The sequence below is a fragment of the Aspergillus aculeatinus genome (assembly GCF_003184765.1).
Source record: "Aspergillus aculeatinus CBS 121060 unplaced genomic scaffold BO66scaffold_1, whole genome shotgun sequence".
Lineage (NCBI taxonomy): Eukaryota > Fungi > Ascomycota > Eurotiomycetes > Eurotiales > Aspergillaceae > Aspergillus > Aspergillus aculeatinus.
In genome coordinates this window covers 1,492,230-1,518,630 of record NW_020291470.1, presented here as the reverse complement: position 1 = coordinate 1,518,630, position 26,401 = coordinate 1,492,230, and the positions used below count along the sequence as shown (strand labels likewise).

At 42.2% G+C, this 26,401-nt stretch overlaps 8 protein-coding genes across 8 annotated transcripts; 5 read left to right on the top strand and 3 right to left on the bottom strand.

Annotated features, from left to right (window-relative positions):
• The first annotated feature begins 650 nt into the window (after nucleotides 1-650).
• On the top strand, nucleotides 651-1,448 carry BO66DRAFT_13549 (uncharacterized protein). The gene has a single exon (XM_025642011.1). It carries the CDS (start codon nucleotides 911-913, stop codon nucleotides 1,397-1,399), a length of 489 nt encoding a protein of 162 aa, XP_025509445.1. The 5' UTR covers nucleotides 651-910; the 3' UTR covers nucleotides 1,400-1,448.
• A 316-nt stretch (nucleotides 1,449-1,764) lies between these two features.
• Nucleotides 1,765-2,314, top strand: BO66DRAFT_425066 (uncharacterized protein). The gene is made up of 2 exons (XM_025650203.1): nucleotides 1,765-1,828; nucleotides 1,907-2,314. The coding sequence occupies exon 2, from the start codon at nucleotides 1,910-1,912 to the stop codon at nucleotides 2,114-2,116; it is 207 nt and encodes a 68-aa protein (XP_025509444.1). The 5' UTR covers nucleotides 1,765-1,828; nucleotides 1,907-1,909; the 3' UTR covers nucleotides 2,117-2,314.
• Nucleotides 2,315-2,567: 253 nt separating this feature from the next.
• On the bottom strand, nucleotides 2,568-3,358 carry BO66DRAFT_425065 (2EXR domain-containing protein; the record flags this gene model as incomplete). The annotated part of the gene is made up of 2 exons (XM_025650202.1): nucleotides 2,568-3,202; nucleotides 3,250-3,358. 2 exons carry the CDS (start codon nucleotides 3,356-3,358, stop codon nucleotides 2,568-2,570), a joined length of 744 nt encoding a protein of 247 aa, XP_025509443.1.
• A 1,569-nt stretch (nucleotides 3,359-4,927) lies between these two features.
• On the bottom strand, nucleotides 4,928-5,232 carry BO66DRAFT_433695 (YqaE/Pmp3 family membrane protein; the record flags this gene model as incomplete). Its single annotated transcript, XM_025650708.1, has 3 exons — nucleotides 4,928-4,949; nucleotides 5,010-5,144; nucleotides 5,219-5,232. 3 exons carry the CDS (start codon nucleotides 5,230-5,232, stop codon nucleotides 4,928-4,930), a joined length of 171 nt encoding a protein of 56 aa, XP_025509442.1.
• Nucleotides 5,233-6,316: 1,084 nt separating this feature from the next.
• BO66DRAFT_467299 (glycoside hydrolase family 76 protein) lies at nucleotides 6,317-8,087 on the top strand (the record flags this gene model as incomplete). The annotated part of the gene is made up of 4 exons (XM_025652552.1): nucleotides 6,317-6,425; nucleotides 6,497-6,759; nucleotides 6,785-7,192; nucleotides 7,301-8,087. 4 exons carry the CDS (start codon nucleotides 6,317-6,319, stop codon nucleotides 7,877-7,879), a joined length of 1,359 nt encoding a protein of 452 aa, XP_025509441.1. The 3' UTR covers nucleotides 7,880-8,087.
• Nucleotides 8,088-8,569: 482 nt separating this feature from the next.
• Nucleotides 8,570-10,988, top strand: BO66DRAFT_425063 (copper amine oxidase). The gene is made up of 4 exons (XM_025650201.1): nucleotides 8,570-8,934; nucleotides 9,003-9,582; nucleotides 9,678-10,589; nucleotides 10,690-10,988. Exons 1-4 carry the CDS (start codon nucleotides 8,623-8,625, stop codon nucleotides 10,893-10,895), a joined length of 2,010 nt encoding a protein of 669 aa, XP_025509440.1. The 5' UTR covers nucleotides 8,570-8,622; the 3' UTR covers nucleotides 10,896-10,988.
• A 637-nt stretch (nucleotides 10,989-11,625) lies between these two features.
• Nucleotides 11,626-13,632, bottom strand: BO66DRAFT_445610 (transferrin receptor; the record flags this gene model as incomplete). The annotated part of the gene is made up of 3 exons (XM_025651653.1): nucleotides 11,626-11,721; nucleotides 12,126-13,493; nucleotides 13,558-13,632. The coding sequence occupies 3 exons, from the start codon at nucleotides 13,630-13,632 to the stop codon at nucleotides 11,626-11,628; spliced, it is 1,539 nt and encodes a 512-aa protein (XP_025509439.1).
• Nucleotides 13,633-15,054: 1,422 nt separating this feature from the next.
• BO66DRAFT_387479 (DsbA family oxidoreductase) lies at nucleotides 15,055-16,418 on the top strand. The gene is made up of 2 exons (XM_025646314.1): nucleotides 15,055-15,322; nucleotides 15,377-16,418. Exons 1-2 carry the CDS (start codon nucleotides 15,275-15,277, stop codon nucleotides 16,151-16,153), a joined length of 825 nt encoding a protein of 274 aa, XP_025509438.1. The 5' UTR covers nucleotides 15,055-15,274; the 3' UTR covers nucleotides 16,154-16,418.
• The last annotated feature ends 9,983 nt before the right edge of the window (nucleotides 16,419-26,401 follow it).

Here is a 26,401-nt window from a genome sequence, read left to right as displayed (position 1 = left end):
GCAAGTATGTATATCTGCCATTCTTTATTTCATATACAAGCAAATGTCAGGTACTGTTCATGTAAGGAATCTCAATTGACCCGGCGGCACGCCCCGTCTTGCCGCGGCATAAGGCTCGGAATGCGGATATCAAGAAGGTGCTAAATACTCTTATCAGTTCTGTCCCCGCCAAAAGTATCTGAATGCTTAGATCTTGTGCCGAAATATGCTCAACTTCATATGCCTTGCAAAGGTCTGCAAGTCGTCACATTGAACACGTTTCTCACAAAGACCCAAGGCGACAGAGAGTCTCATGTAACAGTCTGGTATCCCGATTTCTTGATCCAAGATGGTAGCGAAAGACGACGGGAATTAGATCAAGGCCCGTGCCATGCGGTCATACATGAGTAATTTTCGAGTAGTAGCAATCGACCCATCTGTCGGCCGAGACACTCATACTCAGCGACCCAACTGCGTGGAACCAGAACCCCATGTGTACTCATGCGGGTCTTTAGTTGCAGCCCAAGAACGCCTGTCATTTACCCAGTATGTTCTTTGATCCGATGAACAAGTTTGTCAAAGGCCTGTAATCGCGGTGACCCCAGGAAGGTATATGAAGAGGACGATCGGGATACATCCGGGGGCAGTCTCCCTGCTTCCAGCAGGCCACCCTCCCTTGGCGACCCCCTCCGCGGCACGGGCGTGGATACCCTCCCCGCCGATCATCCCGGCCTCCGCAGACATCAACCCCACCGGGTACGACACGGTCGCATTCGAGTCTTATCGCACCTTCTGCCAGCTCTGAGACCAAGACATCATCCCGCAAAGGGTCCGCTTCCAGGTCTCGCTGGCCCTGCCCTTGAATTGCGTGATTGGCCATAATTTGACCAGAGTTCCATACGCAGCCAGACCCCCTCCACGAGCAGTGCGCATGGTCGAGGCCATACAGTCCATTGTACGAGTACAGCAAGTCCCCGCCGCCGATATCGCGCTGCGGTGGGATTCCTGCTTCGAGACCACCGCCATGGAGTACGAGCGGGGCCGGCTTCCGGATTCCTCCCTCCGCGCCCACATCTTCCCGGTCATGGACAGTATCCTGGAGCGGACACGGCGGCTCTGCGCCTTAGTCCCTGCGGAAGTTCCCCTGGGAATCTATCTCCGCTACGCGGACTGTCAGCACGTGCACTTTGTCGAGGTGGAGGCGGGCAAGGATACAAGGCTCTATCTTGGGGTGGTGCATTGTCAACCACGCGGAAGCGAGGCGCAGAAGAATCAATGCGGCCCAGTCAGTCGTGATGGACTTGTGGGGTGGGGAGTGAGTGTGGCTTGGGGAGAATTCCCAGAGATGAGCGGGAGGGTATTCAGCATATTTCAAAGGATTTGTTCGTGCTATTGTGGGGGTGAGATGTATCATATCTAGTGATGCGATCCGGAGGCTCTGATTCCGCCATGCTAGAGGTTGCTCTTTTCAAGCTCTGGGATGAATGAGTGGGATACATGGAGCTCGGTTAGAGCATGCTAAGGTTTGCCTTGTTTGTGTTGTTGGAAGATCAGAAGAGAAAAGAAAGGAGATAGCTTGGAATCAATATGACCACTGCATTTCAGAAAGAGGCCTTATTGTGCTTCAAGTCTCCGCCTCGGACCGTAAGCCAAAAGCCAAGAAGGACAGGCTGCCTTGGCGTGTCGCCGGGCAACCGTCGTGCCGACCCGTAAACAAATCGGCGGGGACTCTACCCACTCACACTACTTAGTGCTCTACGATGTTCTTCGGGGGGAGCTGCTGATCATTCTCCGGATGATGATAGGCTAATTCCGGCTACGACGCTTGCTCGGGCATCTGGTTATCCCAGTATGTTTTTCATCTTCATCCCGCCCTTCAAGCTCCACACTGAAAGGGCATGGCTTACTCTCTTTCTCCCTGTGGCAGGTCATGATTCTCTCCTTTATGGGAAAGTCTGCACGGGCGATCGAGGCATACTTCGACGACGAACGCCTCATCCTGGGCTGCACCGATCTCTATAGTACCCGCCACCAGACTGCGACGGCGTTGAAGGATCTCGGAGGGTTGTACCTCGGTACTCCCATTGGGAATACCGCCTATAGGCTGGCGGTGCTTCCGGTTGGTTTGCGGCGTTAATGGTCAGTTGGGTAGTATGGTCTCCGGAGTTCTGGCATTCATGCAGGTTTGGATTCAATTATGGGCACCGGAGAGTTTACTTACGTGCGATACCCCTTCTTCTTCAGGATATCATTCCTGTCGCGCTTCTCACCCGACGCTTGTCGTGGCGCCCTGGCTTGAGATTATAGGCGTCAGACAGACAGTTCCTGCGGATCGACCCTTATGGTTGCGAATCAGTAGTTCCTTCCTTCCTTCCACCTGAAATTTCGATAATCCATCTCAAACATAATATCGCATGAGCTTTCGCGGCGAGAAAGGACGTGGGGAATCATGGGTAATTGCTGTCGAGCCGAACCCTACTCTGTTTAAGTCAATCATTAGCACCTGGTGACCATCACTTGCCAAAGCAGCCCCTACGACCCGTAGCATTTCTGGGGAGTTTTGATCCTGATGCATGGAAGAGGAATGTTTACCTTGCGACCTCCGACAACCCCTTCCCCCTCGTAGCGACCGAGACAGGTCGAATCTCAAACCGCTGGACCTCCGCAGCGACCAACGACGCGGTAAGCTTCCTGGACGCCTCCTCCACTCGGCCATAGAGGATCTCCCCACAGAGCCACTCGCCTTCCCCCTCCCCACTCCACTCAAACTCCCCGCCTTCCGCCCTATACGCGAGAAACCTCCCCTCCGGCAGAATCTCACACCCATCCTCCGCAGATTTCAGATCCGGCGGATTGAGAACGATGTAGGCCCGCTCCAGCCGCGGGAAGCACCACCAGATCCTCTCCAGCGCGCGGGGCTCCAAGTGAAGCGACATGCTGGATATGGCGATGCGGGGGTGACCCTCCCCGTTGTCACGGATAACCATCCGCTCTCTGGGCAGCTGCTCCACACGTCGGTCGAGCGGGTCGATGCAAAAGCGGGCGAGTTGCGTCGCGTGGAGGTAGAGAGTGTCATGGTCCGGGTCGAAGTGGTGGGTGACGACGTGCGACCCGGTCCCGATGTCTGGGCGGAAGTGAATCTGGAGGCCGAGTTTGCGGGCCCACGAGCGCGCCGTGCCATTTGCCTCCTTGTTGACCAACAGATGGGGTAGTGGTGCGCTTACTGAGTCCATGCGCGCGGAAAGGTAATCGTCATGGCCCCAAACTCACCTTCGTTGTACGGAAATAGTACTCCTGGCCGGACTTGGTCGGGGAGGGTGAGGTGCCAGATGTAGTGGCGGAGCTCGGGGGGGAGTTGGGGGAATTGCGCGAATGTCATGATTTCTGCTGGTGGGCGGGAGATATTCTTGAAGGTGGTGGTCGATATGGGATACTCATACGTTAGGTGCTTCGATTCAGCCGGAAATTTGAGAGGTCGCTCGGCGGTATTTATATTGATTTCTCGAGGATCGTAAGCAGGCTTATCTGATTCAGGGATAGTCTGTCTGAGTGACTCTTTGAGCAAGGTATTTTCTCTCTCTAAGCCTGACTTCAGTCAAATTTTGGAACACCTAGGCTGCGATGGTTTGTACATAGATTGCAAAGTAAGAGGCCTTGTACTTTCCAGCTAAGGAGCCCTGCCGCCACTCGGCCACCGCAAGCTAGGCTTTGTCGCTCTGGTTCACAATTCAAAGCTTGGCTAGTAGACCTGAGCCCCTCTTCCCAGTCTATTCCAACCAATGCAAGCTTTATTGAGCCATTCAGATCAAGCCATTCCAAAATCTGATTGAGCATGTGAACCTTGACAAGCACATCGCCTGCAGGTTCAGGTCTTGGCACTACGGTGGTGTTCGATTCTCGGTGTTGACAGAATCATTAGCAGCTACTGAATTCCTCTATCCGACATGTCATAGCTGCCATAGTGCTAGGGTAATATTGGAATTTAGAGTAAGGTGATATTGGGATCTGGTATGGATGCATTATTCACCTTTTACGTGTTTGTGGAGCGCCTGAGGCGTCTGCCTTAGCCGGAGGTTCATTCAGGATATATACTCACCCCGCTGGCGATCGACAACACCCAAAAAGCGCCTATATTCATTTGCGCATTCTTCGGGGCTCAAGCAAGTCAATGAACACACCATATATATAGAATTTCCCGGATTATTGCTGGAAGTGATATTACTCCGCAAGCAGAAAGCCAAATGCTGATAGATGACGCATGAATAGGCTCTTTATGCATGCTGACTAAGCTATGCGCAAGGACATGGCCACCCACAAGCCCGATCGAGGACGAGCCATATCTAGGATATTATTTTAGAAAGGACTTTTGGGGTCCGTGGTTTTCTTACGTCTTACGAAGGTAGCCATACTGGTGTATGCAGACAGCGGACTCAATTGCGACGATAGCTGGCGACGACGTGGCTTGAGTACAGGAGAAACCTCAGCTGGACCAGCAATAAGATATCAAATGGAGCATGCCTCAAATGATCCAGCGCGTTCTGGTGACAGTCTCGACCCCGAGCTCGCCACGACAGACCGGTTGTTCCGCCAGAACTGCAGTGTCACCAAGACTCTCCAGAAGTCTCGGCCAACTTCCGACGCCCATTTCCGCATTCCTGAGAAATTCCGCCGCCTAACCACCGCCTTGGCCCGCGCACCGAAAACTGCTGCCTAAGTCGTGACTCCGTAGCGAGGGCGCGAAGCCAAGCGACAAGGTGAAAAAATTGAACCGCACAATCAAAGTCTCATAATAATTACTGCTCAATATTATACAAGCGACGATATCACATATCCACGACCCTGAATCATTATCATTCAAATGATATACGCCGAAGTTGCGCCCGTGCCCCCAAGAAACCGTACAAATGTCCCGACCGACGCATGAAGAACAAATCAATAGAACGATGATCTATTTGTTGGCCAAGATGTAGCTGTGAGGTGTGTTAGCTGGAGAATTCTTCTTCAGCGAAAAAGTAGAAGTGTGAACATACTAGGCGTGGATGACACCAGGAATCCAACCCAGGATGCAGAGACAGATGTTGATGAGCAGATCGCAGCTGCAGCCGGTGCGCATGAAGACACCGACGAAGGGGAGGAAAAAGGCGATGATGATTTCGCAGCAACCGCTGTGTGAAGGGCGTTAGCTTGACGATCTTTATTTCAGTGGGGATGTGACGGGGAGGGCGGCATGGGGACATACACTGCGTTGGCCATTGTGAGTGTTTGGAAATTTGGTTGATAAAGTGGCTGTTTTGGTTTGGATAAGGTATGGTGTCAAAGACCAGGTCTGTTTGTTAGAGGTGTAGAAGTTGGAGCTTGAGGAAGAGGAAGAGTGGAGGAGAAAGTGGTGTGGTTCAGGAGTTTAAAAGGACTTTGGGGGAGAGAGAGAATCGATGACATCAGGCGCGGGTGCATCATAGGGCTGAAAATGGAGCGAGTGTCCGCAACTCTCTCCAACAAATCAACGCTCACCACCAAAATGCTGCCATGGCCCAGGGGGAATTCCTGATAGCCTACCTAGTACCTAGTACCTAACCTTAGAATGATTATGACACAACCAATGACGATCTTGCTTGGGAGTCTCTGGGAGAATCTGCCTTTTTTTTGCATAGGGCTGCACTCCAATTCGCAGTCAAGAGTGCCAAGGCAACGGCCCGGGCTGGATTGAGTGGCTGAAATGATGTAATCTTCCCACCTGCGATGCGGTGCCTGGCCCGAGGCCATTTCCACCATTATTACATTTGGCTCAGGCGATCAACAGAGTCTATCCAGAAATTAAGTGCACAGAGGACAGATGATGTTGATTACACCTGTTTGTGATCATCTGATGGAAATTAGGCACTCTGTTTGACCTCCAGTTCTTGCGTGTTGTTTGTTCACATCACAAGCAGTGGAAGCCATCAGTTTATTGTTCGCAAAGAACACTGCACCCCAACATTATGCCATTTTTGGACCTGATTTCATGGCCTTCAGGCGCCGATGTTGCTGCCTCCGAGTTTGGTTTCTAACACAGAGCTGGCTGCGCTGCACCTTTGTGAAGGTGGATAGGCAGCGGCCAGCGGTGAATTGCTCAGAATGTCTGGACAGACTAGTAACACACCCAAAATGACAGGTGAAGAAGTGAATGTGTGATGATGGACGTGTGAGCGTGACCCGCCTACTTCTGAAAGAAACCTTTCCTCTACTTCGCACCGGATGGAATTTGTCGTTTCCTCTTTCCCACCACCATGACAGAGTGTGTTCATCAACCGGTTCAACTTGTGTCTTCGAGAAGAAAGGAACAAACATACAGCTCAAGATGCAAGGCACACACATACTCAACCTCGCGCGGGTATTCATCCTCAGCCTGGTGTTGACGTGCCCCTGCTTCAAAGCGAGCGCGATCGACCTCAACATCGACGATCCTTGTGGGTACTCGGAAAGCTTCATCAAGACGACTCATTTGTTGCCACGCGACTGACTCTGCAAACCATCCCAGCAAACATCAAACACGTCGCGCGCCAGATCGCCTGGGATCTTGTGAGCTTTTACAGCGGCAACCACACCGGCGACGTCCCTGGCAACCTCCCCGATCCGTACTACTGGTGGGAAGCGGGCGCGTTCTTCGGCACGCTGGTCAACTATTGGACCTACACCGGCGACGACACCTACAATGCGATCACCATGCAAGCCATCCTGCACCAGGCCGGGGAGAAACGCGACTTCATGCCCACCAACCAGACCCGCACCGAGGGGAACGACGTTCTGGGCGTTCACAGCGCTGCAGGCTGCAGAAAACAACTACCCCAACCCTCCCAACGATCAACCCTCGTGGCTGGCGCTAGCGCAGGCGGTCTTCAACCAGCAGGCCGCGCGCTGGGACCCTACCAAATGCGGCGGAGGCTTGAAGTGGCAGATCTACGCCTTCAACAGTGGCTACACCTACCGCAACGCGATCTCAAACGGATGCTTCTTCAGCATCGCCGCCCGACTGGCACGGTACACCGGAAACAGCACCTATGCGGACTGGGCCAACAAGGCATGGGACTGGTCCTCGGGGGTTGGACTGATCGGGCCCCACTTTGAGGTCTACGACGGTACCAGCGAAGGGAACAACTGTTCGGATCTCAATCATGTGGAGTGGACGTACAATAACGGAGTCTTCCTGCTTGGGGCGGCGCATATGTGGAACTACGTACGTTGTGATTTTTCCTCTCCCTCTAATTCTTTTATCTCTCTGTCCTTGGCTGTTCACAGATGCCAAGAATCATATGACTTTTACTCACTACTCCTCATCTTGCAGACTAACGGCGATGAGACCTGGCGACACCGGATCATGGGGCTGCTGGAGGCCCAGGATATCTTCCTCTCCGACAACGAGACAGCGCAGAACGTGTTCTACGAGTCCGCGTGCGAGAACTGGGACACCTGTCAGGTGGATCAATTCTCCTTCAAGGCGTATCTGTTCCGCTGGATGGCCGACACGGTCAAACTGGCGCCCTTCACCCACGATCTCATCCTGGGCCGTGTCCGACCGACCGCGCGGGCGGCGGCCGCCCAATGCGTGGGAGGCGCGACCGGGACGTACTGTGGAATGAAGTGGACAACGGGGGTCTACGATGGGACCAAAGGGGTGGGACAGCAGATGTCGGCGCTGGAGGCGATCCAGACCCTGCTCGTCGAGTCGGTGGCGGGGCCCCTTACCCACCAGACGGGGGGCTCCAGCAAGGGGGATGGGGCGGCGGGCACCACAACCTCGGATAAGGCCAGGGACCCCAGTGCGCTCAGACCCATCACTGCCGCCGACCGGGTGGGCGCCGCGGTCTTGACCGGGGTCGTGAGCGCTTTGGTGCTGGGCACCACGTTTCTCATGAGGCCTTGACGATGGTCTATACTCGAGAAGTACGTGGTTGATCAATTTGAATTGTTGTATTGAGAGACTTCGCTTGCGCGGTCTTCCATTAGCCGTGTTTCTGCCCACACTGTTATCAGTCAACCTTGAGACTTTGTTCTATCACAAAAAGATTGCTATTTCGCTTATGCACACGATGGGAAGATGTCGAAAAATACTCCATCCAGATGTTCCGAACAGAGCCAAATTACCCAAATAGGCTATTATCGAGAGAAACCGGGGTCGATAGTATACTCGTAGTTTGCATAACGGGGAGTGACAGGGTGGGGCAACTTGGACTCTAAGATCCAACCAACATGCAACCATTTCGAACAGAAGGTCTTCTGGATTCCACCCTCAATGCCAAGTCCACAGTATTTGACACGACTTCTTACCGACTTTTGGAACTCGCCCATCAGGCGAGTCTGGAAGCTGACATAAGCGGAGATCGATCCCTTATCTTGAACTAGTCCTGATGTGGCCAAAGATACGCCGAGTCGGTCCACCGAACCAATCAGAAGACAGCTCTGGAAGGGAGGCAAATGCCGGGATCGGGATTGCTGATAATCTGCAGTGTCTGGAGACTCTCTGTGAAACAAAGAGGCGGGGAGAGATACGGTCTATCCTACTACTTAAATCGTCCATCTCGCTGCTTTCGTATTCCTCAATTGCCCTTCATTTGTTTGATTCAGACGCGAAGCAGAGGATTCTTCAGTTGCAATCCAGCAGACACAATGACAGCCTCCGGTCCACACCCTTTTGACCCTATCAGACCGGCGGAAATCGTCCTTGCCACCAAGTTGGTAGAGGCTGCTTTCCCTGGCGTCAAGCTCCGGTACAAGAAGATTGATATCCAGGAGCCAATCAAGAGCGAGGTCGTTCCATATATCGAGGCAGAGCGTCTGGGAAAGCCATTGCCTCCCAAGCCGACGCGGTTGCTGCAGGTCCTCTTCCACCGCTTGGACACCGGTGCTTTTCTGAAAGCCCTGTTGAACGCGGGCACCCGCTCCATCGTCTTTGCCAAGGAATTGCCCAAGGATGTCCAGGTATGTTTCCGGTGTTACACATCCCGTTGTCGCCTGTCTCTCGCTGCTGACTGACCTCCTCGCCCCAGGCCCCTGTGGACGCCGACGAGCTGGAGGAGATCGAGCGATTGTGCTTGAATCACCCCGCGGTACAGGCGGAGGTGGCCAAGCTGCAGCTCCCCGCCGGCGTGACGGTCTGCAACGATCCCTGGATCTATGGGAGGGACGACCCCAACGAAACCCGCCGGCTGTTCCAGTGTTACATGTACATCGTGGCCACGAACCACCCGCAGAACAACCACTACTCCACCCCTTGCAAGTTCTCTCCGGTGTTCGATGGCATCACCCACGAGCTGGTCCGGATCGACTTCCTGCCTGGTGGCGTCGATGCGACAACCACCGAGACGCAACCGTGGAAGCCCGTGCAAACCATCCAGTATGCGCACGAGCTGCTGGATGAGCCCGTGCGGACGGACCTGAAGCCATACATCGTGCAACAGCCTGAGGGGCCGTCGTTCACTGTCCAGGGGAATGTGGTGTCGTGGCAGAAGTGGCGGTTCCGCGTGGGGTTCAACAGCCGCGAGGGCTTGGTCGTCTACAACACCACCTACGATGGACGCAACCTTTTTTACCGACTGTCCGTGTCGGAGATGACCGTTCCTTACGGAGGTAAGTCTTGCTTCCAGCTGAGACATGCAGCTGTCACTCCCAATCCCAGAATCGTCAATACCGCGACTGAGACAAGAAACTGACCCGCACCCCAGACCCGCGCGCCCCCTACCACCGCAAACAAGCGTTCGACGTGGGCGACGTCGGCTTCGGCATCACGGCGAACCAGCTCTCCCTGGGCTGCGACTGCCTCGGGCACATCAAGTACTTCGACGGGTACCGGGCGGACTCGAAAGGCCAGCCCCTCCTCCTGAAGAACGTGATCTGCCTGCACGAGCAGGACAACGGGCTGCAGCACAAACACACCAACTACCGGACGAACGCGGCGACGGTGGTGCGCAACCGGCAGCTGGTGGTCCAGATGATCTGCACGGTGGCCAACTACGAGTACATCTTCGCGTTCATCTTCGACCAGGCGGCCAACATCGAGCTGGAGGTGCGCGCGACGGGGATCCTGTCGACGGTGCCGTTCGACAACGCGGCGCCCGGCACGACGGTGCCGTGGGGCACCAACGTGGGGCCCGGAGTGATGGCGCCCTTCCACCAGCACCTGTTCTCCTTCCGCATCGACCCGGCGCTCGACGGCTTCGCCAACACGGTCTACTACGAGGACAGCGTGCCGCTCCCGGAGGACGCGAGCAACCCGTGGCGGGTGGGCTACACGACCGAGCCGACGGTGCTGCGGCGCAGCGGCACCGCCGAGACGGACGTCGCGCGCCACCGCGTGTTCAAGATCCGCAACGACGCGCGCGTCAACCCCATCACCTACAAGCCCGTCGCCTACAAGCTGCAGACCTCGCCGAGCCAGATGCTCCTGGCCAGCCCCGAGTCGTACGGCGTCAAGCGCGCCCGCTTCGGCACCAAGCCCATCTGGGTGACGCGGTACCGCGACGACGAGCTGTACGCGGCCGGCGAGTTCACGAACCAGAGCGCCGACTCCCAGGGCGTGGACAAGTGGGTGCAGCGCAACGAGGTGGTGGAGAATGAGGATCTGGTGCTGTGGCATAGTGAGTAACCCGGGCACATGCGGCCTTGCCCCCCCCAGCGAAAACAACCTCCCCTCTGGTTGGATTGTGATAAAGTTTTGCAAACTAACCGATGGAACAGCCTTCGGCCTCACGCATAACCCCCGCATCGAAGATTTCCCCGTCATGCCCATGGAGCGCGTCAGCGTCATGCTGCGCCCGGACGGCTTCTTCACCAAGAACCCCGCGCTGGACGTGCCGGCCTCGAACCAGATCTTCAACCAGTCGACGCTGCACCCGGAGCCCGTGGCGTGCTGTGCGCCCACCGAGCGGCAGGGCAAGTTGTAGTTCTAGATTGTTTCGTCCGATAGATAGATAGATTCACTACTGGATGGTCTCACGATTAATGACACTGCTTGGTACTTCTCTCGAATACATATGTACCTCAATCATCATCCGGAATATACATGTAGACTTAGTAATCTTTACCGACGCTAGATACCAATGGAAATCTTGCATGACCGGGTATACTATACCCAGAACGAGGCGAGGGGAGCATGATCCATTACTACCGTAGGTACAGTACCTACTCGCCACCAGTAGTTACCAGTAGTCACAGTCACAACCCGCCAGCATTTCCACCACCATCTCGCAGTACCTACGAGTTATCTAAACGCCGTTGGAAATACAGTACCACGATAAGACCCATCCCCCAAAATCAGGTTCAACGTACATCCCGACCCCGACCGACCCACCGACCTCGCCGACCACGATAAAACCAAAACCAAAACTAAACCCCGGCAGAATCGCCGACCAGCCCCAACATGACTAAGCAGCGCCGTACGCCATAAAATCCCCCACTTTTCTGCTGGTTCATCCACCGCTCACCACCAACCCAAACCTCCAAAACATATCCTTTCATAGCAAAAGACCCTACATCTACCACCGTCATCATGTGCATGAAGGCCACCTGCTCTACTTGCCGTATGCTCCCATGACATTCACCATGCACGAAAGAAGAAACTGACCAAGACAGAAAAAACCTCCTGGTGGGGCTGCGGCGCGCACATCCCCTCGGTCATGGATGCCATCCCCGAGAGTGAGCGGTGCACTTGCGCGCCCAAGGTCGAGCGGGAGGGCAAGTCCTACCCGCCCAAGGCGGCGCGGTGACTCCCTGGGTGTGTTGTTGTTTAGGTAGGGAAAGAGGGTGATGGGATGGTGGCGTTGGGGTGTTTGCGGGAGTTGGGCAATGTGGGAGGGATTCTGATGAAGGTGACGATACGTTATACATGTACTGTACGCATGTGTTGAATGATGTGGAGATATGAGCGTATCTCATTGGAAATAAAACACCGTACAACATCAAATAGACCGTCCATCATTCATCCAAGAAAACGCATCTTGCACGATACCCAGTCTCAACACATCCACCACCTCTCAAACCCGACAAACGATACACATCAATCAAGCGACAGCCGCATCTTGAACGCTCCCCGACTCACTCATATACACCTTCTCCACTCCCCTATCTCCAGACCGCCTGAGCACCTCCCTCCCATCCTCCCCAAACCCCTCTACCATCGAACTGGTACCCCCCCGCTCCGGAATCCCCTCCAAATCCCCGGCATACCTCGCCACCGCAAACGCTGCCGCCCGCGCATTCATCAGAAAAGCTTCCTGATCCAAGTTCGCCACCGTATCTCCAGCCCCATGATAATGAGGATCATACGCCACCCCGACCCGACCCCCAAACAACTCCGCGTCCCGCTGCGTCTTGACCCCGTCGGCCCCGGTGAACAGCCCTCCCGCAGGGATACCTTTTCGGATGAATGCCCGATAATCCGAGCGCCCGTTGAATGGGGTCGCGCGATAGGACACATTCCGCCGCTCGAAGTACTCCTGAAACGTGTGCTGGATGTGGTCCGACCCCGGCGGGCCGGAGACATTGTACCGGGAGCCATCACCATCGTAGATCATGTACGCGTAGTTTGGGGAGGCGATCATATCGAGGTTCAAATACAGGCGGATGTGCGTGAGGTTGGCGGGCGACGAATTATTGATGTAGTAGGTGCTGCCCAAGAGCCCGAACTCCTCGGCTGTGAAGAAGAGGAAGCGTACTGCGTTACGGATCAAGGGTCGAGATGACGACAAGGCAAGAGCGCGGGCGATCGCTAGACAGCCGATGGTGCCGGAGCCGTTGTCGTTGATGCCGGGGCCGGCGTCCACGGAGTCGGTGTGGCTGCCTACCGTGATCACGTTGCTTGCGTTGCCGGCTTTGGTCTGCGCGATCAGGTTGTAGGTCAGGCGTGGGGCGGATTGGGTGTGGATGTAGAGGGTTAACCGTGGGGATGGAATGGGGGTTGTTGTGTTGGAGGAGGTGGCGTTGGGCGTGATGCTGCGCAGGAGGCGCTGACCATCGAGGAGGCTGATTCCCACGGTTGGGGCAAAGGGGGTCGTGGTATTAGGGCTGCCCAAGGAGCCGTGCAGCGGGCCGGCGACGTTGTTGTAGATTATGAGGCCTGCGGCGTTGGCGGCCGCGGCCAGGCTGGATTTGTGGCCGAAGGCACAGCCGCCCCGGCGCGTGAGGAGGATCTTTCCCACTGCGGAAGCATTGTAGTCTTCAGCGCTGCAGCCGAGTTGGGGGACGAGGGCCAGTTCGGCGGTGACGTTCGTGCTTGGGCTGTGGGTCATGCTATACGCGATGAGAGACTGGCCCTCAGCTGTGGTCACCGATTGATTGTGTTTCGTCCAGGTATGGATTTGGGGCTGTCGGTGGAGGTCGTAGGCGCCCGTCGCGTTGAGCTCGCGGTAGATGTAGTCCAGCGTGACATTGTGGGCGGCGCCACCGAAGACTCGATTGCGTTGCGGGTAGGCATAGGCGAAGTCTTGGAGTTTCTGCGTGCCTTCGAGGAGATCGGATAGAGTGATTTGTGATGCGAATGTTTCCTAGGCGGAAAGGCTGTGTGTTAGCCATTCTCGGGATGTGAACCACCAGGAGAGAGGGGCATACAGGAGAGACAGAGGCTCTCTTGGTTGCAAGAGCTGTACTGAATGGAACATATAACATTAGAGTGAATGTCTTCATAGTAATAGTAATAAGAATAGAAAGAGTGTCTTAGGAAGTGCGGTGATGTAAGAATAGAGTGTTGGTCAGCAGTTGAATTCAGCTCGAACGTCCTGGGGCTTGGGATGACTTTTATGGTACCCTCCATCGCAGTTGCCAATCAACCCACCGCCACTGCCAATCTGGGTGAAGTGGTGCTTTCCACCTGGTTACGCAATTCTGTCAGAGTGGTATTGTGCAACACTTGGCCAGGGACAAGTCTAACAGACAGCGGCGGGAGTCCCAGCTCAGGTCACACTGCTCGGATAGTATGGTGGGAGCAACCTTCGTCCTGCCAGCAGTTTGGCAGATCATCATTGACCTTAGCCCCTTGTACTCGAGGAGGTATAACTCTCTAGAATCATATTCATAGTGAGGATGCACTTCGACTACTTCTCTTGCCGCTGAAGTAGAATCGGTAGATGGGAGTATGCCAAGCCCCGTTGATCGATGCCTCCACGAGGCACGTTCATAAGCCCACATTATGGTGTAGTTGCTTGCCAAATAATGTGGCCGCAGGCCATACTCCCATACACGCACGGAGTGTACAAAGATGAAGCGACAGCTTACATCATCAAGTTATCATACCATACTGTTTGACATGGCTCTCTGCGTCCAGCTCACGAGTCCAAAGGAGACAGTACTAATCATGGGAAGGTGCATTGAGGGTTCAGGGTACACAAGGGGCAGCACGCGGAGCCCTACCCGTGGGGAGCGAAGAACCAGTTGAACTGTGGCCCAATTTTAGAGCCAGCCTTTTCCAATACAGCCTACGCTACAATCAGAAGTGGTATGTTAGCTCTGACAGAATTGGAATCACACTGCACACTAAAGTAGGATATGTTCCCCTCTTGGCTTAATGGTTCGAAGCTTTCCACGACTAGAAATATGACTAGTATGACTTAGAGGGTATGGTGCGAGACTTCGATCTCGGGGCAAAAACTTCACCTTATCAGCGAGATCAAGAGCTCCACCTTCGGTACGATGTATGACACGGGGGTATTGTTGAAACTTTTGGCTAAGAGGTTGTGTCAAGCTGATGTCAGTTAATTCTGTCCCACGTGGCTGTAGGCGACCGGCAGCATCTTAGCGCGGACCCTGAAACTACCGTTCGCGCAGGCTGTCATTGTACTTGACCGCAGAAATGCTCAGGAACCTGTTGCTCCTCATTCAAGAATGACCGCTCCAGTGTAGTACTCAACCCTGCCTTCCAAATGCCTTTGAAAATACATGAGTGTACGTGGACTTAGTGTATCGAACCCCGCATGATCCGGATAGTGTGACAGGATGGCTATTTTTAGTACTGATTGGTAAGCCCATCAAACCACATTTGTTTGTGAATTAGGGGGGGGGGGGGTTTGAGGTGAGCTTCTCAGAGTAAGCTCACTTCCAAAGTAGTAAATGGTCTGTTTGAGTGATAAATGGGATCTTGCCTGAATTGATGGTTGCCTGAATCCCAGGCTTCCACAAAACCGTGGTCGGAATGTGCTAGCCCGCAATTATAAATGAACAAAGGAGCGACGATACCTTACCTATCCGACTGGAAAATCGCTAATGAGGGAGAGAACTGAGACCTGCCCATCCAAAAATCATTGAGACCTCCCATCCAAGACCCTTATGCAAAATGACACTCATCAACATATCCATCACCTCAGACCCGGTCTGTCCATGGGTACGTTCCCAGCATCCCTCCCAAGTAATCCCCAACGCCTAAGAAAATCCAAAGTGCTACATCGGCTACCGCCGCCTGACCAAGGCCCTCCGCCTCTACCAGAAGACCTACCCGGGCGGTGGTCAAGATGCCATCCGCATCACCTGGAAACCGTACATTCTGGACGCTAACGCCCCGATGGAGAGCATTCCCTACATGGGTACACTACCCCGTGATACCCTCTCCCCAATCCACAACCGCATACTCATCGACCTCGCAGAACGAATGACCCAGAAGCTCGGCCCGGAGAAGGTCCCCCATGCGCAAGCCCACCTCCAGCGACTGGGCCGCGCCGACGGGATCCACTTCCGCTTCGGCGGGCGGATCGGAAGCACCCTCCCCGCGCACCAGGTTATCATGCTCAGCCAGTTGCAGGATCAGTGGCATACGTCAGAGAGCGCATTGACGGGGTCGGATACTGGTGTCGGTGCGGCGGCGCTCGTGGAGGCGATCTTCGAGGCGCATTTCGAGCGGGAGCAGGATATCACGGATGTTGAGACGTTGGTTCGATTGGCGGGGCAAGCGGGAATGGATGAATGTGTGGCTCGCTCGTGGTTGGATGAAGGGCGCGGCGTGGCGGAGATCCAGCAGGAGGCGCTGAGGGCAAGGGAGGAGGGGATCGTTGGGGTACCGTACTTTCAGTTCGGAGAGGGGGAGCGGATGCGCTCATTGAGCGGGGGGCAGGAGGTTGCGGAGTTTCTGGAGGCCTTGATTGCGCATAAGGAGGGGTTGGAAGCGACAGATGCTTCGAGTGGTGTGCGGGGAGTAGCATGCGCTGGGGATACTTGCTGATGTCCATGGATGGAAGCAAGCTTGAGAGGCATGAAGGATTGTGGGGGCTGTAGTTGGTGCATGTGGAATATGTGTTCATTTTCGATTTGCGTTTAAGCGCGTCTGGACGGATGGGTCGCGGTCTGGATCTGTTCTGATGCAAGAGGTTGCATATGGTTGTTGTCCACACTCTCGGGTCCGAGGACTCTTCTGTTTAAGATGCGATATTAGCCTGCAATTCAGCGCAAGACTCACTCAACCACAGGACTTTCAATTTGAGTTGGATACTTGATATAGATTGCGGCACGAACACCACGATAAGCAGTTTCATTCTGGTCCAACGCCCAGGATTTGTCAGAAGCCAAGTTCACCGGTCCTTCAAGGGGGCGTTGAGGACGGCCGATACTTGTGACGATTAAGGGTAGGGTATTCATGCAGCAGACCCTATCAGGGATGAGCGGCCAGCCCTCCCGCAAAATGACTGGCATAACCTCCCCATGCATTCACCACATTGAAGGATCTGACCGCAACGGTTAAACTCGTCATCTGCTGGCAAGATCCGTTGCTACCCGATTCGACTCAAGATGATTGTACGCTAAGATGAGACAAGACGGCGATACACAGGCGAACGGCATTCATACTACTCAGATGGTTGACATCGCATGATGAACACGAAATACAAAGATAAAACCGGCTGTCTTCAGTCTCACACAACTACTTAAGTGGGTCCTGCTGGGGCTGTCGGCATGTGTTTCCTGGCCTGGTGATTAGCTGCGCACCGGGGGTGAGGCTAAGCTCTAGGCTGAAATGGCGGGCACAGCGTTTGTCTTGGCCGCCAAGCCGCGTGGAGAAAATGCCCCATACCGACATTTGCCTGCATGGCAGCCAATCAGAGGCAGTTCTGGCCCGAATTGAAGCGGTGATGCTGTGTTATGCCCAAGTGAAGTCGGCGTGCATTTCCTTCCAAGTTGGGAGTGAATCTTGCCCCTCCCCCTCACTTCACTAACTATTATTCTCCTGCTTAGTCACGTCTAAAGATAACTGTTAGTTATGGGGATAGAAAGACAAAAGACAGCCTGGGACCACTGGCCCTACTAGGCAGACTAGTTTTAGAAAATCGCATCGTTACTACTACCTAGCAATCGCATCGTCACCACTAGCAATCGCATCGTTACCAGTGAATCTTAACACGAACACGCCAGGAAAAATGGAAACCGACACGCAGATACCTGGTATAAATTACCTTCCCTGGGGGTTTGAACCTCCCCTCCAGCACTACTGCTACCCACCAATCATCTACCCACCAGCATTTTACCCATCATCGGTCATCTCCGACTCCTTCATCCTCCAGCCCTCCAGATCCAGTCCGAGCTACACCCTGAACGCAATGCCAACCCTCGACCTCCCGCCCGAGCTGATCCTCATGGTCGCCGACCACCTCACCAAGCGCCGCGACATCAGCGCCCTATCCCGAGCCAACCGCCGCCTGTACAGCATCGTGAACCCCTACCTCTACCGGCAGAACGCGCGCCACCACAAATCGTCCGCCCTGGTCTGGGCCGCCCGGCGCGGGGTCCCCGGGACCGCACGACACAGCATCGCCGCCGGGGCCGACGTCAACATCCAAGACAAGAAGGCGCCGACCCCGCTGTGCATCGCGGCGATGCGGGGCCGCGCCGAGGTCGCGCGCCTCCTGCTGGAGGCCCGCGACATCGACGCCAACCGGCCCAACACCGACGGCAACAGCCCCCTGATCCTGGCCATCACCTACCGGCACACGAACGTGCTGCGCGTGCTGCTGGCGTCCGGCCTCGTCGACGTCAACTCCGGCCATCTCCTCACGCCGCTGCTGCACGCCGCGTTCGTGAACAACGTCAAGGCCGTGAAGCTGCTGCTGGAGCAGGACGGCATCGACGTCAACGTCGGGGATTTCTCCGGGAACACCGCCATTCGCTATGCGGCGGCGTTCGGGTTCCATCGGGTCATGAGGGTGCTGATTGAGGACGGGCGCGCGGAGGTGGATGAGAGGTGTGGCGAGAGTGGGCAGACGCCGTTGTCGCGCGCGGCGGCCACGTTGTTTGATGCGACGGTGAGACTGCTGCTGAGGACCAAGCGGGTGGATGTCAATTCCCGGGATCATCAGGGCCGCACCCCGTTGTCGTGGGCCGCGGAGACGGGCGCCGAGGCCGCGGTGCGCATGTTGCTGAAGGCCCCGGGGGTGGAGGTCGATGTGCGCGATTGCGAGGGCTGTACCCCACTGTCTTTGGCGGCGAAGAAGGGCCACGAGGCGGTCGTGAGGCGGCTGCTGGCGACGGGGAAAGTGGATGTCGATTCTGTGAATGAGAATGGCTGGAGTCCCTTGTTCCAGGCGGTGGTGCATGGGCATGAGGGGGTCAAGAACCTGCTTCTGGCGGCGGGACGGCAGGCGTGATCTTTGTTGTAGCGGGTGCTTCGGCGCTGGGGTGAAAGGGTTGCACATGCACATAGCATCGTTCACTGCATTTGTATTAGATTGTACAAGTTAATTCGGAATTTGTGATCCAGAAGTTTCTCACTTCTGCTGTATTGACTGCGAACATGAGTTTATCTCCAATGCGCGGATGCGCCCATGCCTATAAGACCGACCACTAGTAGTTTCTAGAGAAGGCAGAGACCAGAGACGCAATGGTGTGCAGTATAAGTGTATAAGTAAACTGTTCTGCTGCAATTTCTGTTTGCTTATTGAATTAGAATGCCGCGACTCTTATATAAGCAATATATAAACGATCTGTATATACTTTAAAATACTTACAGATTGCTTATAAATAGAGTGGCTTAATCTGACTGTTATATCTTAATCTTAACCTGATCATAACTGTATAGCTAGATTAAAATATAAAAAGTTTTTAACTATATAATTAAAATTAGATTAAGATATAACTACTATTTTAACTATTTATATCTACCGGTTAGAAAAATTAGATATAATGGATAGATTATTAATTATAGATTAATTAATAATATATATATTATTTTTATATATATTATATATAAAATATAATAAATTTTTAATTATAATATAATAATATTTTTTAGATTTAGTTAATCTATTCTATTTATTCTATTTATTTTTTCTAAAATATATTATATTTATAAAATATTTGTATTATTAATAAACTAATAGTTTTATACTATTTTTTATATTATTTAAAATAATAATTATAATTTTTATTAAAAACTAGATTTTTTATATTTTTTAAACCAGGTCTATAGTTTTATTTATAAAAATTAGACTTTTTATATTCTTTAAATTAGATTTATAGTTTAATCTCAAAAATTAGATTTTTTATATTTTTTAAATTAAATTTATAGTTTTATTTATAAAAACCGGACTTTTTATATTTTTTAAACCGGGTTTATAATATTATTTATAAAAATCAGATTTTATTTTTTTTAAATTAGTTTACTATAAAATAGGCGAGTAGTATTTTATTTTTATTGAAATCTACTATTATTAATACTTATAGTATAGTTTTTTTATATAATTTTAATAATATATTTATTTTATACTATTTTTATACTATTTAGAATAGTAATTATATTGATATAAAAATTATAAAAACTAGGTTTTTATTTTTATTTAAATATAAATAATATTTAAGAATTCCGGTAGATCTATTTTTTTTAATTTTAGTAATAATCTATTTTTAGAATTATTTTTAAAATTATTTATATTTTTATTCTTATTAATATAGAAGATGATAATTATTTTATTTTTTTTATTTTTTTAATATAAAAATAATTGAATCTAAATTAAAATTATTAAAAATATTCTTATATTTCTTATTAATTATAAAATAATTAGTATATATTTAAAATATAATTATTTTAATTATATTAGAATAAAAACAGCTTTAGTAATAATAATAAATATTTTGAAAATTATTAAATAAATATTTAATACTAATATTATTAGTTATAATTAAAAAAAATGTTTAATTATTTAATAGAAAATAAAAAACTAGTCTTAGTAGGATTTTGAATAAATAAAAATATTAACATATTTTATAATATTTAAAATAATATTAATATAAATTAAAATATTTTGATAAATTATATATTTTTAATATTTAAATATATTTTAAATTCTTTGAATATTTCTACTGCGGGTAAGAATTTTTAACATTTAAAAATATTATAAAAAGCTTTATCTAAATCTAATAAAAATTAAAAAATTATTAATAATATATTAAAAACTGAATTCTAATTATAATAAAAATAGAATATTTTTTTAAAAATAGTTTAATATTTTTTATATTAGTTAATATTATTATTTAGTTATATATTGTTTTAAACTTTTTAAACTTTAATATTAAATTTAGAATAATTATAATAATATAAATATAGTCTTTTATTTAATAAATATAATAATAATATTTTTAGAATTTTTAATATATATTTTATAAACTTTTAAAAATCTTTTTTTTAGAATACCCGCTTTTATACTAGTTGGTTAATTAAATGGTCTAGATAATTAAAAAGATTATTATAAATATTATAAATTTTATAAACAGTAGATCTATTATTCTTAAATAAATAAAATATAAAAAAAGAATATAAATATGTAAAAATATATTTTATTTATTTTTATTTAATTATAATAAACTAAAAATAATTAATATTATTATAATTATAGTATTAAATAAAGCTTTAAATTAGTTAATTAAATTTAAATATTTAATAAATTATAAGATAAGTTAACTTTCACCAGGTTTTATAATTAAAAAAAAATAAAAAATTAGATTAAATTTAAGTTTTTAAATAAACTAAAACTTTTTATAGTATTAAGAACTTATATTTATAAATTATATAATTTTTTAAATCTATAAATAAAAATTAGTATAATTAATGAAAAGATTTTATAAACAGCTTCTAAAATATATTTTTTTAAAATTTTTTAAAATATTAGAAAAAATCTTAAAACTATTATTATTATTTCTTTATATATATTTAATAGTATTATTTAAAATCTTAATCTAAAATTTCTATAAAAGAATATTAACTATAAATTAAATTATATAAATAAAATAAAAAATATAATACTAGTTTTAAATAATTTTTAAAAGATTAAAATTAATTAAAATATTATAAAATTAAATATTCTAGTTAAACTAAGTCCGAAGCTTAAATAAGATTATATTAAATATTAAATTATTATTATTAATATTATTAATTATTATATTTAATAATTAATAAAAAAGATTATATTTATATAGAATTAATAAAATAATTATAGCTAGGTTCTTATTAATATAGAATTTAAATATTAGTTAAAAATCTAATAAAATTTTAGAATAATTTATATTTTTTATTAAAAAATATCTAATTAAAATAAAAAATATTTTTTAATCAGAACTAGTCTAATAGTTTATTATAATTAATATATATTTAATATTCAAAAACTTTAATAATAACTATATATATATATATATTTTTTTAATAATTTTGAAAAATATTTTTTAATTTATATTTAATTAAAAAGGCTTAGCTTATAATAATAAAATAAAATAATAAAATTAATTATTTATTTAAATTGAATATATTTAACTATTTAAAAAAATAGATAATAAATGATTATAAAATATAAAATTTAATTTTAAAAGTTTTATTTATTATAAACTATAAAAGCTTAAAAGAAAATAATTACTAAAAAAAATTTATTTTAAAAAAATGAAAAAATATTTATAATAATTTTTTATTTAATATCTAAGTAATTATTTATTTAGATATAATTAATAATATTTTTTTATAATTTTTATAAGAATAATAATTTAGAAAACAAGTTTCTAAGTTTTCAAATTCTAAATATTATAAAATATAAAAATATACTTTATAATATATATAAAAAATTCTATTAGAAAATAAAATATCTTTTTAAAAATAATTTTATATTATTAAAAGTTTTTTTAAACTAAAAATAAATAATAGTTTCTAAATATATATATAAGCTCTAAAAAATTATTTTTTATTATTAATTTTAAAAAATAGAAAGTTTATTTTAAAACAAAATATAAAATAATTTTTTAATTTTTTATAATATATATAATCTTAAGATTTAGAAAAAATAAAAAGAGCTGACTTAAAAGATTTATTTTAATTTAAAAATTATTATAGTTTATAAAAATTTAAGAAAAAAAATTAATATTATTTTCTAAGAATAAACTAAATAATTATAGTTAACTTATAACTTTAAGACTATTCTATAAATAATAAATATAAAAAAATAAAAATAAAAACATTTTATAAAAATAATATTATTTTAATTATAAATATATTTTTATATAAATATAATTTATTATATTTTTATATACTGCTGTAGATATTTATAATATTTTTTAAATCTAGTTATTTTATATATAAAAAATTATATTTAAAGTCTAAAAATATAAAAAATATTTTTTTAAATAAAACTTAATTAATAAAATAGATTAAAATATAAAAAAGCTTTAAAAAAAGCTTTTATAAAAATTTATTAAGATTTAGTATTTTAATATCTAATTTTTAATTAGATAGTTTTTAATAAGTATAGTCATTAATGGAGATGAAATAAATAAAATAATATAAATTTAATTTAAAAATTTAATTTATGAAATATAATTTAGTTTTTATAAATAAAAAATACAGATTAATAGACTATTTAAACTAAAATTAAAAAAATAAAAAATAAATTAAAAATTATATAATTATTTTTAATAGTCTAATTAGAAGTAAATATATAGTTTTAATAATATAATATATTATAATTAAAATATATAATTTTAATAAAACTATAATTATATATTTTTTATATTTTATACTATAATAGCAACTAATTTTTAAAAAACTAAATTCTATTAAAATTACTAGAACTTTTTTATTATTTTATAAAAATATAAATAATAAGAATACTATTTTTTTTCTAAGTTATTTTTATTTTATTGAAAAGACTTTTTTATATATTTTTTAATAATACTTTAGATAGCTAGATTAATAACTATTTAATCTAAATATATTTTAATTATATTAAAACTAAAAAAAATATAGTAGATAAATTTTAATATTAAGAATCATTAAAATAATTAACTATATGATTTTTAATTATATTATAATGAGATACAAAAAAAATTTTAATCTAATTATAATCTGGCGGTTAGATATAAGAATTCTAATTAACCTGACCTGACCTGGCTGTAGGCCTCGCCATGGGTCGGGTTTGGGTCTAATATCAGGACCCGTATCTATAGATTAGATCTAGATTCTAAATTTAAGACCTAAATCTGCTAATCTATAGATGAAATATATTAATCTGTGGATTATCTATTAAAAATCTATTTAAATATAAAGTTTCTTTTTAGGCTATACTAAAATATATAAAAATATTAAATAATTTAATCTAATTTTTATTTTTTTATTTTATATTAGTATTCAAATCTTATAATAATAGTTCTTATTTTTAAACTATTATATTTATATAAAATTTATTTAAAATCTAATTTATACTAGTATAAACTACTGTTTTTATTTATAAAAATAATTAATAAAAATATTAAAATTAAGATATTAATATTATTAGTAAGATTCTTTTTATATATAACTATAAATATATATTTTATAGAATAAATAATTTTATAAACTTATTAAATTAAATAATAATTTTATTTTTTATATTTTTTAATTTATATTATTTAATAGAATATATTTACACTATATTCTATAGATTTTATTTAACTAATAAATTTTTTTAAATATTATAATATAAAATTAAAATATTTTTTTTTAATATTTACTATTGTTTTTATTCTATTTATTTTATTAGATTTATATAAATAGATTAAAAAGATTTTTAATAAATAAACTGCGGGTTTTATAAATTTTTAACAGAGAATCCGCAGATTTTATAAATTTTTAATAAATAATTTATTTAATTTATAAATTATCCGCGCGTTATTTATTTATTTTATAATTTAATTAGCTTTAATTTCTTATTATTTTTAAATAGATTAATCTTTTTTAATATAAACTATTAATTTAGAGATTAGAATATAAAATAAAAATATTTTTTATTTTTTTTAATTTAAAAAATCTTTTTTCATTATAAATTTATAATTTTATTTTTAATAACTTTCTATTTAAAATATTCTAGTTTATTAATATCTATTTATTATTATATAGTAATAATTATTTAGATATTTTTAATAATAATCTGGTTTTTTTTAAAAAAATTATATCTAATTTCTTAATTAGTTAATAGAATATTATTTATAATATAAAGTTTATAATTAACTCTGATTTTATTTAACTAGTTTTATTATTAAATTTTATATTTTTTTCTTTTAATTATATCTATTTTAATTATAATAATTATTACATAATTTATTCTAATATAACTATTAGTAACTATATTATTTAATAATTCTAAACTAATTTTAGTAAAAAGTAATAAATATAATAAAATATAAAATATTCTTCTAAAATTTGGAATTATTTTATCTAAGTTATAAAAACTTTAGATAATATTATAAAAATAATATATAAATATTATAAAAAATGTTAGATTATTTTAATCTTAAAAATAGAATTTTAACTATAAGAAAATATATTATCTTATATATAAAATAAACTAAAACTTATTATATTTAAGATTTTATTTAAAAAATATATATTTTATTATTTTTTTATTAATAATAGTAGATATTAGTATAAATAGTTTTATATAAGTGTCTAAGTCTTAGTTTATTATTAGAATTAGCTAATTAAACTAAAAAACTAATATTTAATTATTAGATATTATTTTTTAATAAGCTTTTATAATAATAACTAGCTATTTTATTAATTATAACTAAAATTATTATAAAATATTTCTTAAATTTAAATTATTATATAAACTATATTCTAAAAGTTATTTAAGTTTTATTTTATTTTAATTATTATAATAATATTATTTAATAAACCAAGTTTTTATCATTATAACTAATAATATATTAAATAATAATAATAATATAATAATTATTCGGGTTTTTTATATAGCTTATATAATTTAGTTAAATTTAAAACAGCTCTTTAATTAGATAAAAACTAATTTTTAAAATAATATTACTAAATTTTAATAGACTAAAAGTTAAGACTAGATAATATAATTAAAATATAATAAGTAAAAGATTATTAATATATTAAATAAAATTAATTAATTTAATTATCTTATTTTTAAAAATTATTATATTATTAAAAATTATACTATAGCTTTAAAGTCTTATAATTTTTATTAATATTAATTTTTAATACTAGAAGACTTTTTATAAGCTATAATTTAATTTATTAATATTAATATTAATCAAAAATATTTAAATATATTAAAACTTAATTTTTTTTCTATTTTAATATATAAAATATTTATAATTATTTTTAAATAAGTTTTATCTTAAGTATGATTATTTATATTTTAAGCTTAATTAAAACTAATAATAATAAATTAATTATTTATTATAAATTATATAATTATTTTTTAAATTTATTGTAGTATTATTAAAGATAAAAAATATTAGTATTTCTTTAATTTTTATTGTTTATAATAATTTTTTTAAATATCTAAAAAAATTTATTAAATAGCTTAAATAAAAAAATATATTATAAAAAAAGCTAATACTTACTAATTTTTATATAGTAAAAATAAAATTTTTCTATTATTATGATAAAATTAATAATATAAAGAATAATATTTTTATTAATAATATAATATTTATATTATAATATAATCTTAAGTTTTTTTAAAATAAAAACTAGAATTTAAAATAGATTATAAAATATTAAAAAGGTTTTATTAATTATTTTAAACTATATTAATAAATAGAATTAAAATAATAGTTAAAAAATAATATTTTGGAATTCTTTTAACTAAATAATAATATTAATCTTTTTTAAATAATAGGATTAGATTAACCCAGTCTAAAAAATAAAAAGAATAATTTTATAAAATATTTTAATAATTATATATTTTATTTTTTTTATTTTAGGTTTTTTTAATATTTACTTTAGCTACTGTTTCTGCTATATTAATTTGAATATTTTAACAGAATAATTAATATATATATTATTTATTTATAAAACTTATTTATAATATATTTTTTATTTTTATTATTAATATTAATATTAAATAATTTTTTAACTTAGTTTAAGATATTTACTACTACTATTAAAATTTACTGAATATAATTATAATATAAAAATTTATATTATATAAATATATAATATAGT